This window comes from Hylobates moloch, unplaced genomic scaffold (assembly GCF_009828535.3).
Source record: "Hylobates moloch isolate HMO894 unplaced genomic scaffold, HMol_V3 SCAFFOLD_17, whole genome shotgun sequence".
Taxonomy (NCBI): Eukaryota; Metazoa; Chordata; class Mammalia; order Primates; family Hylobatidae; genus Hylobates; species Hylobates moloch.
The window spans coordinates 70,287,487-70,297,387 of record NW_026652292.1 but is presented as its reverse complement, the minus strand read 5'-3'; the positions used below and the strand labels follow the sequence as shown (position 1 = coordinate 70,297,387).

General features: G+C 39.2%; 1 protein-coding gene across 1 annotated transcript; it reads left to right on the top strand.

Annotated features, from left to right (window-relative positions):
* The first annotated feature begins 1,654 nt into the window (after window positions 1-1,654).
* On the top strand, window positions 1,655-9,197 carry C1QTNF7 (C1q and TNF related 7). The gene is made up of 2 exons (XM_032135878.2): window positions 1,655-1,907; window positions 8,369-9,197. Exons 1-2 carry the CDS (start codon window positions 1,670-1,672, stop codon window positions 8,998-9,000), a joined length of 870 nt encoding a protein of 289 aa, XP_031991769.1. The 5' UTR covers window positions 1,655-1,669; the 3' UTR covers window positions 9,001-9,197.
* Window positions 9,198-9,901: the final 704 nt, after the last annotated feature.

Below are 9,901 nucleotides of genomic sequence, written 5' to 3'. Positions count from 1 at the left end.
ATAATTTTGGATTTGTGCTGTATGACAAGGGCATACAAAAATGTCTACCAGACAGAGCATGGCAAAAATGTTCTCCTCGCTTTTTTTTTTTCAACTAGTAACACGGAGATTTAGTCAAAGTTACAGAGCCTGAGTTCGGATAAGTTGTTTTGGTTTTTCACTAATAAGATTTCTAGGAATCAGCTGACTTCAAAATCACATGTGCACACTGTATTTTTCTTAGTTTGTCATTCCTATGCTCTGGCAAATTTCTGGGTCTAATTCCAAGATGTTGCAATTTCCCCATGGGTACCACAAAAGTGGTGGTGTGCCTGGTCAGTTTTCTTACATGGCTGTCAAAAAACAAAAGAAATTTCATCTGATTGCTTTCCCCACATTTTGTGATGATTTCCTTTGGGAGAGTATACACCAGGTCAAGCACTATATAGATTTCTTGTTAACGCATGGGTCCAACCATCCAAACACAACTCATTTGCATGACCCCAGAACCACCTGTATATGTTCTTCCCTTTAAAAAACTGCTACTCCTAAGGACCATTTAGCCTAAAAAATCGGGTATCTCCAATCTATACCGCTCTCCGTCTCACCTTCAGCCTGTATGCCAAAGTGCCATACTAATAAATGACCCATCATTCTCAGCTTCTAGGCTTTGTGGGAGAGTAGGGTTGGGGCCCAAGTCCTATTAGATCAGAATTGAAGAGACCTGCTGCCTGCTTCACTTGGGGCACAGGCACCATGCGCGGCTTAATTTCACACAGCTCTTTAATTGAACCCCAGTGCTAACAGCTTAATGGGACACCACGACATTATATCCTGCAGATTTTAAATTAACGTTTGAGACCCCCCCTCAGGACATACACAGTACTCCAATTAACACTAATTGGCATTATACATGATTACCAAGTGAAAACCATGGTTTTCTTGAAAATGCCTCCTCTTTTCTCCAGCTTTAAATAGTCCATAAAGTCTAAGAAAACAATTATAGGTGCATGCAAAGATTAGCTAGAATGATGTCTAGCATGATGTTTATATTGGGAGAACTTTGGAAGCAACCTAAATATCTATAATGGGGGTTCTGTACATAAAAGATAGTAGAGACAAAAGCAATTATTTTTTAATGTTACACATAATTTTGACATAGAAGGTGTTCATGATACATTGTCAAGTGAAAGAAGTTAAAGAAGTGTAGAAATGGCATGGTATCACTTTCTCCATCGTATAGACAAAAGAGACTGGAAGGATATATATACTAAAATGTAAATCTCAAGGTGGTAAAAATAATGTTGATGTTTATCTTTTTCATTTCCAGGTCTAAATTTTATTCTTTAAAAAATGCACTACTTTTGCAAAAAGAAAATGCCATTTTTAAGTCTATCATTGATTTCTGAAGAATAAATGCAGTGGTTTATTTTGAAATGTTTTTAACCAGTTCTTCATCTGCACCAACTCCCGTGTAGGGCACTGAGGACTCTATATCAATAATACGTTAATAATTTTCAATGGAATTATGAAGGTAAACAAGGTTTTACATGTGTGAAAAAATGAACACTGGAGTGATTTGTTGCAAATGCACATTCTCGTGTTCAAACTGATTGAATCATGCCAAACCACCCCCCTCCCAACACAGAAAGTTCATTTACGTCCATGTGTTTCTCTTCCAGAGCCAAAGATGTTTGTCTTGCTCTATGTTACAAGTTTTGCCATTTGTGCCAGTGGACAACCCCGGGGTAATCAGTTGAAAGGAGAGAACTACTCCCCCAGGTATATCTGCAGCATTCCTGGCTTGCCTGGACCTCCAGGGCCCCCTGGAGCAAATGGTTCCCCTGGGCCCCATGGTCGCATCGGCCTTCCAGGAAGAGATGGTAGAGACGGCAGGAAAGGAGAGAAAGGTGAAAAGGGAACTGCAGGTAATGAATGAGAAGTTGCATAAAACATTCTCCTTCACCCCCACCTTAAAACTGTTCCCCTTTCTTTGTTACTTTTTCTAATGGGAATTACTCCTTAAACCCCTTCTGTACTTTCATTAATCATAACAATTTACTGAGCCCTTACTAGGCTTCAGATGCTTCCCTAAACTCTGTACCTGCATCCTTATTTCACTGCAATGACAACTCTTTCAGCTGAACGTTATCCCATCTTATAGATGAGAAAATTGAGCCACAGGGTGATTAAATGAATTACTGAGAATGGACTGGGGTGGACGTGCACTGCTAGTAGCTGCCAGAGCTGGACTCAAACATCTGATGTCCAGAAGTACCAGGCTATTGCAGCCAGCAGGCAATGGCTGGATGTGCAAGCGCATGGATGGACAGACAGACAGATGGACAGAAGGGGAAATGGACAGACTAATCAGAGGCAAAAACCAGGAGCCAGATGCACAGATGCCATCCTGCTTAGCACGAATATCCTGAACAAAGATACATAAAGGGCTTCCAAATTTTATTTTTCACAGATGAAGTGACAATAGCACTGTAAAGCCTACCTTTCCTAGCTCATCACTTTCCCACCTGACACATAGCAGCTAAAAAGTAGATTTTTACAGCTCTTTACAGCAACACAATTGCCCACTAGTCCTTCAGTAATTTTCACTTTGTTTCCCCCCAAAATAAGTTGGTCCAGGAAGCTTGCCAGATTCTGCAGTCCTTCAGAGTAAACTGAATTGAAATTCTAGACAGGCTGTGTTAACTCTAAAAGAGGAAGGGATTTGGAATCAATCTTTCAAGACAAGTTGCTGAGCATAAAAGTTGGGACAAAAGATAGGAAGGAAAAAATTCTATGTATCTCCAATCATCACACCTGATTTACTGGAGTTCTGTAAAACAAAATCATAAAATATATTCAGATTATTGGATAATAATTCATTTCTGAATTTGCCATGCGGATAATATCTGGCAAATCAATTACCACATCTACGAACATTGCACAATAATAAAGAACCTTTAGGGAAAGCTTCAACATCAGATAAGAAGCTTTAATTTGGAGCTAAAATGTAAGTTATTAAAGACATCTATAAGGTAACACCTGTGAATATAAGTTACCACTGAGTCATAATTATGAATATTCTTGAAATCCTATAATAACACAAGGATTATAGTCATATATTGCTATTAGTTTACTGGGTCTGGAAGCAATAATGTAGTGGCTATACAAACAAACATTGGAGTCAGAAAGACTTTGGCTCAAATCTTAGCTCTTTCAATTACTGATCTAGTATCCTTGGCCACATATGCTCTTAGAGGCTCAGTTTCCTCATTTGTAAGTTGGTGGTAATAAGGGTGATTGTTAAGTTTAAGGTCAAGAGTACATGCAAAACCCTCCACAGGATAACTGCTATGTGATAAAAACTCAGTAAATGTTATAACTTATTAAATTCTGATCTGCAAATATGAGTCACAGCTAAATTTGTGAGTAGCGAAAGCTGCATAATAAACTAGACATTGGTAATTCGTTTCATGAGGTAGTTCTAATGTTAAAGACATATATGTGGATATGCATTCAGATTAAATTAAATGTTCAGAACTGCTACAGTTTTAACCATATATGAGGCCAACTATACCACCACATTCATAGATCCATTCATTCATCCATGCATCCAAGCATTATTTATTCAATAATATTTCTGTGCACCTATTACTATCCAATATTATTCTTCCAGTGTTTCTCAACCTCTGCACTAATGAGAATTTGGGTAGAATAGTTATTTACCGTGGAGTGACTATTCTGTGCATTGCAGGATGTTCAATAGCATTCCACTAGATGCTAGTAGCACTCCTCTCCAAACTGACAATCAAAATTTTTCTATAAGTAGCCAGCTATCCACTGGGTAGAAAGATGGACAGTGCAAAATTGCACCTGGTTGAGAACACTGTTCTAGACACTGGGAACGCAAGCATAAGACATTGTTCTTGCCTTGATAAGCAGACATTCATGTGGGGGACGCCAATATATACAGACATAATTAAAATACATCATCATAATAACCATTTACTAAGAACTTACTATTTGTCAGGGCCTTTACATTTCATATTTAATATCTACTATAACCCTATTAGCAATAATTATAATCAGCAATAAAATTAATGTTACACATGAAAAAAATTGAGATTCAAAAACAAAATGACTTTCCTAACCTGAGATTATTTAAATACAATATACACACATAGGATACATAACAGCTCAGAAAGAAAAGGTAGGAATAACTATATGATTGATGAAGAGAGGTGTACCTCACTTATAAACTACAGGAACAGCCTGGGAGATTTGGGGATGTGTTTTTAATATGGCTGTAACTGGGCACAACCTGGCTGGGAGTACTTGCTCCCTGTTTCCCCTTTAATGACACTACAAGTGCCTTCTCATTCACGTACTCTTGGTGAAAACCCTCACCACATCCACCCCAACCAAGTCCAATCAAGCATAATTTTGGTCCAACTTCCCTATCCTAAATGAGAAATGCAGAGTTTATTGCACAAAGTTATAAATTTTCTATTAAAGTATCTGTCTCCCTCACTGGTCTGTTGCAATTATTACTGTAGCATAATATTAACATTTAATTTAATCTGGGTACATATGCATATAAAAATCTTCAGATAACACCAGAATAACCTCATGAAAAAGATCATTCATTCCAGTTTATCATATGGATTTAGGTATTCATGAACTTAACTATGGCCCATATTTGCAGATCCAAGGTCATAAGTAATAACAGCTAATTTGAGGTTCGGGCAGATGTCTTTCATGCCCATGTTTCACTTAGCCCCTAGTCCATGACTGGTATGTAGTAGATGGTCAATTAATGTTAGATGGTTTACATGGATGCATGTATGTATGCATAGATCCATGGATAGATGGATGGAAGGATAGAATGAATGAATGAATGGATGGAAGGAAGAAATGGCATGGAAGAAGAAATCTAGGTAGACCCATTTCATGGAGAACTATAAAGAAATCCTTTCTGATCTAGTTTCAATACTTAAACATAGACTAACCCTTACCCCCATAATCCTCCACTCTACCCAAGCATATGTCTGACTAAATAGGGAGAAGGACAATGACTCATCCCTTCTTTCCACTCTTAATGTGTGGAACCTAAGCATGTGAGCAAATTCTTCATACAAACAGGAAGAATAACTATACATTATTACAGCTAGTCCATGATTATCTATCACCCAATTCAGCATCTCAAACAAACATTACTATAGAAAATCCAAACTTTCAGGCTGTGAAGGCCTTTTTGTGAACAGCATTGTAAAATTGCATCCCAGAATGTATGATTTGGTCTCAAGGAATTTTGAAGAGGGTGAGACCTCAAACAATCTAGTCCAACACCTTCATTTCAAGGACTGGGAAACTAAAGCCAGAGAGATCAAGCCCTTTCTTAAAATTCACCTAACTAATCCATGGCTGAACTGGGGTTTTATCGCATGTCTGTTTGCTGCTTTGCCCAATAAGTTTGGATTAGACTTAGATCCAATCTCCCCTTATTACAAATGGAGCATTTAAAACCCAGAAAAGAAATGACTTGCCCAAAATTTAAATTTAGGTTTAGCTTAATAAAAGTTCTCAAGAACAAATACATAGGTAAAGTAAAACACACAATTCATCACCAATATATTTACTCTGACTACAAAAGTGCACTACAGGTTACTAAAAATTTGGATACTTTTTGAGGAAATATCATCATACAAGCACTATTTGTGAAATAGATTTGGCCATAAAATTGAATGATATCTTTCAGTGGTATAAATCACTGCTGCTATGTATATAAAATCATTGCTTTTTTATATATATAACAAGGCCTTACATGTAAAATGTCAATGTCTTATATATAATCTATTTTATATATAAAATGTCAATGTCATATACAAAATCAATGTCATATAGATTTTATATATATAAAATATTGTATATATAATGTGTTACATGTATAATCTATTTACATTTTAAACCATTTATATAAATTAAATTGATTTTGCTTATTTCCTTCAACCAGGATCACCATTTTTCTGTATTTAGCCTATAGTTGGTCTGCAGATATAAAGATTTAGACACACAGAAAATATTCCTGTATGGTGATTTGGAATTTGTGAAAATTCTTTCACAGCAATTATGCCTTTTCTGTGTATAAAGAGACTCAGAAAAATTAAGGGACTTAACTAAAATGATACAACCATTTAGTGACAGAGCCAAGCACTATTTAAGATTCTTGACTCCAGCCCCAAAGGTAAAAGGCATTTTGATGAACGGGAAACATCATTTGACTAAGAAGGCTTGGATTCTAGTCCTAGCATTGCTACAGAAGCAACTTTTTTTTTTTTTTTTTTTTGAGACTGAGTCTCGCACTGCCGCCCGGGCTGATGTGCAGTGGTGCAATCTCGGTTCGCTGCAACCTCCACCTCCCAGGTTCAAGCAATTGCCCCACCTCAGCCTTCCGAGTAGCTGGGACTACAGGCGCGCGCCACCGCTTCCGGCTAATTTTTGTATTTTTAGTAGAGACGGGGTTTCACCGTGTTAGCCAGGATGGTCTTGATCTCCAGACCTCGTTATCTGCCTGCCTCGGCCTCGCAAAGTGCTGGGATTTCAGGCCTGAGCCACTGCACCCAGCCCAGAAGCAAGTTTTTTTTTACCTGCGTGGGACTCAGTTTTCTCCTCACAAAAGAAGCTACTGCATGGTGGTGGCAGTCATTGTTTTTTGGTTATTGTAGCATGTTGAGCCCTCACTATGTGCCAGATGCACTTTCGAATTTATGCTCCTGCTGGCCGGGCATGGTGGCTCAGGCCTCCCAAATCTCAGCACTTTGGGAGGCAGAGGCAGGCGGATCACCTGAGGTCAGAAGTTCGAGACTAGCCTGGCCAACATGGCAAAACCCCCATCTCTACTAAAAATACAAAAATTTAGCTAGATGTGGTGGTGCGCACCTGTAATCCCAGCTACTCAGGAGGCTGAGGCAGGAGAATAGCTTGAACCCGGGAGGTGGAGGTTGCAGTGAGCCAAGATTGCGCCATGACACTCCAGCTGGGCAGCAGAGTGAGACTCTGTCTCAAAAAAAAAAAAAGAAAGAAAAAAGTAATAATTTATGTTCCTGCCAAATGCTCTGGCTCCAGAGTCAGGCAGGCATGAGGTCAGACCACAGCTCCGTCATTCACTAGTTCTCTTCTCTTAAGTAAAATAACTCCTCTGTGGCTCAGCTTCCTCATCTGCAATGAAAGTAATAATAATTCTGAGTTCATAAAGTCATGTGAAACTTAAATAAGATAATGCATGCAAATAAAGCATTTAACATTGTCCCTGGAACATAGTAAATCCTTCATAAATATAAGCAAATTTAATTTTGATTAATTCTTTTATTATTATCACAAATAGAAATAGAATGAAGCCTCTAGGGATTTGCCTGGTTCTGTCTGCCCCTCTGGGCGCACTCTGAGAAATAATATCATCATGCTCATTGAACCCTTCCTGTAGTGCCCAGTACCTATATGTGAATAATATAGTGGCAAGTGATCCATCATCAAAATGATAATTAATTATGTTAAATTCATCAGGATTTAAATTATTTCTTACATATTCAGGAAAATTGACTTAAATTTTGATGAAAATTTTCTATTTTTATTGTTAGTGCACCAGTGATCTTTTAAAAGCTTATTATTCCCAGCACTTTGGGAGGCCGAGGCAGGCGGATCACGAGGTCAGGAGATCGAGACCACGGTGAAACCCCGTCTCTACTAAAAATACAAAAAAAAATTAGCCGGGTGTGGTGGCGGGTGCCTGTAGTCCCAGCTACTTGGAGAGGCTGAAGCAGGAGAATGGCGTGAACCTGGGAGGCGGAGCTTGCAGTGAGCTGAGATTGCACCACTGCACTCCAGCCTGGGCGACAGAGCAAGACTCTGTCTCAAAAAAAATATATAATAATAATAATAATAATAATAAAAGCTTATTATTGGCCGGGCACAGTGGCTCATGCCTGTAATCCCAGCACCTTAGGAGGCTGAGGTGGGTGAATCACAAGGTCAGGAGTTCAAGACCAGCCTGGCCAACATGGTGAAACCCAGTCTTTACTAAAAATACAAAAAATTAGCTGGGTGTAGTGGCAGGCACCTGTAATCCCAGCTGCTTGGGAGGCTGAGGCAGGAGAATCACTTGAACCCGGGAGGCAGAGGTTGCAGTGAGCCAAGATCACACCACTGCACTCCAGCCCTGGTGACAGAGTGAGACTCCATCTCAAAAAAAAAAAAAGTTTATTATTTAGTAGTACACTGTTAAAGGTTGCCTGAAAAGACAAAGGTGGGATGTGCTGGGACCATATAGGTATACTGTTTGTGATTATATCTTTCAAGGAACTATTAATCAAACTATATACTCTTTTTGAAGGTTTGAGAGGTAAGACTGGACCACTGGGTCTTGCCGGCGAGAAAGGGGACCAAGGAGAGGCTGGGAAGAAAGGACCCATGGGACCAGAGGGAGAGAAAGGAGAAATAGGTCCAGTTGGTCCTCCTGGACCAAAGGGAGACAGAGGAGAACAAGGGGACCCGGGGCTGCCTGGAGTTTGCAGATGTGGAAGCATCGTGCTCAAATCCGCCTTTTCTGTTGGCATCACAACCAGCTACCCAGAAGAAAGACTACCTATTATATTTAACAAGGTCCTCTTCAATGAGGGAGAGCACTACAACCCTGCCACAGGGAAGTTCATCTGTGCTTTCCCAGGGATCTATTACTTTTCTTATGACATCACATTGGCTAACAAGCATCTGGCAATCGGACTGGTACACAATGGGCAGTACCGGATAAAGACCTTCGACGCCAACACAGGAAACCATGATGTGGCTTCGGGGTCCACAGTCATCTATCTGCAGCCAGAAGATGAAGTCTGGCTGGAGATCTTCTTCACAGACCAGAATGGCCTTTTCTCAGACCCAGGTTGGGCAGACAGCTTATTCTCCGGGTTTCTCTTATATGTTGACACGGATTACCTAGATTCTATATCAGAAGATGATGAATTGTGATCAGGACCAAGATCCCTGTGGTAGACACTCTGATTGAATCTGGGGTTCCAGAAGGTGGAACAAGCAGGGATGGGATCCAAAGAGAATCCCACTCAGATTCTAAAGCATTTAAAGACAATTCTAACAGAATTTATCAAAACAAGATGAAACACAGAAAAGTTGAAACCACAACAAAATGAATTCTATTAAAGAATAGCCCCAAATATAAATTCTCTTGAAAGAAATGTTCATAAATATTTAAGCAAATTAAAGACAATGTTAACAAATTTTCTATTAAATGCCCTGAGTGATAAAACCAGTTGGCAATAATATTGCCTTATTAAATCTTCAAAAAATATATTTTAGTCCATTATTTAAGAAAAACATAACATCCCCAAATCTTTGACAATTCTTGAAAGGCTATATAGTAAGTCAAAAACCAAAGGTAAGAGATGCTACCTATTTTTCAAGCAAGCTACAGAGAAATGATAAATGTCTTTTGTTTTATTATTTATTCCTTCATGTTTGTATATATTCACTCAACAACCCTTTAATGAGCCTGTAAGGACCAGACACTGTGGCGCTGAAACAGATTTAATAATGAGTTAAGACAAAGCCCCTACCTACGGGCTAGTGTGTGGTGATCAAACTATCACAATTCAGTGTGATGAGCAGCATAGCAAACAGATGGATTTGATGCTAAAAGCACACAGGGTCTGCTATTCCTGAGGCCGGGGGCCAGAGAAGCTTTTACACATGGAAAAACACTAATCATGCCAAGGTGTATGTGTTTAAGCGGGTGTGATGGATGCAAAGGGAATGATGAATTCAGCACTGCATTCTCTTTGCACTCTCAGTGCATGATTGGTATTCTCAACAGCAAAGGGGTGAAAAATCTAGAGACAGAGGAGGCCTGGCAGGG

What these genes read in the sequence shown, in the direction of transcription:
- C1QTNF7 (XM_032135878.2), top strand. Translation starts at nt 1,670, where the DNA reads ATGTTTGTCTTGCTCTATGTTACAAGTTTTGCCATTTGTGCCAGTGGA. An exon ending in AGGTGAAAAGGGAACTGCAG is followed by an intron (nt 1,908 to 8,368) that starts GTAATGAATGAG and finishes CTCTTTTTGAAG; the next exon opens with GTTTGAGAGGTAAGACTGGA.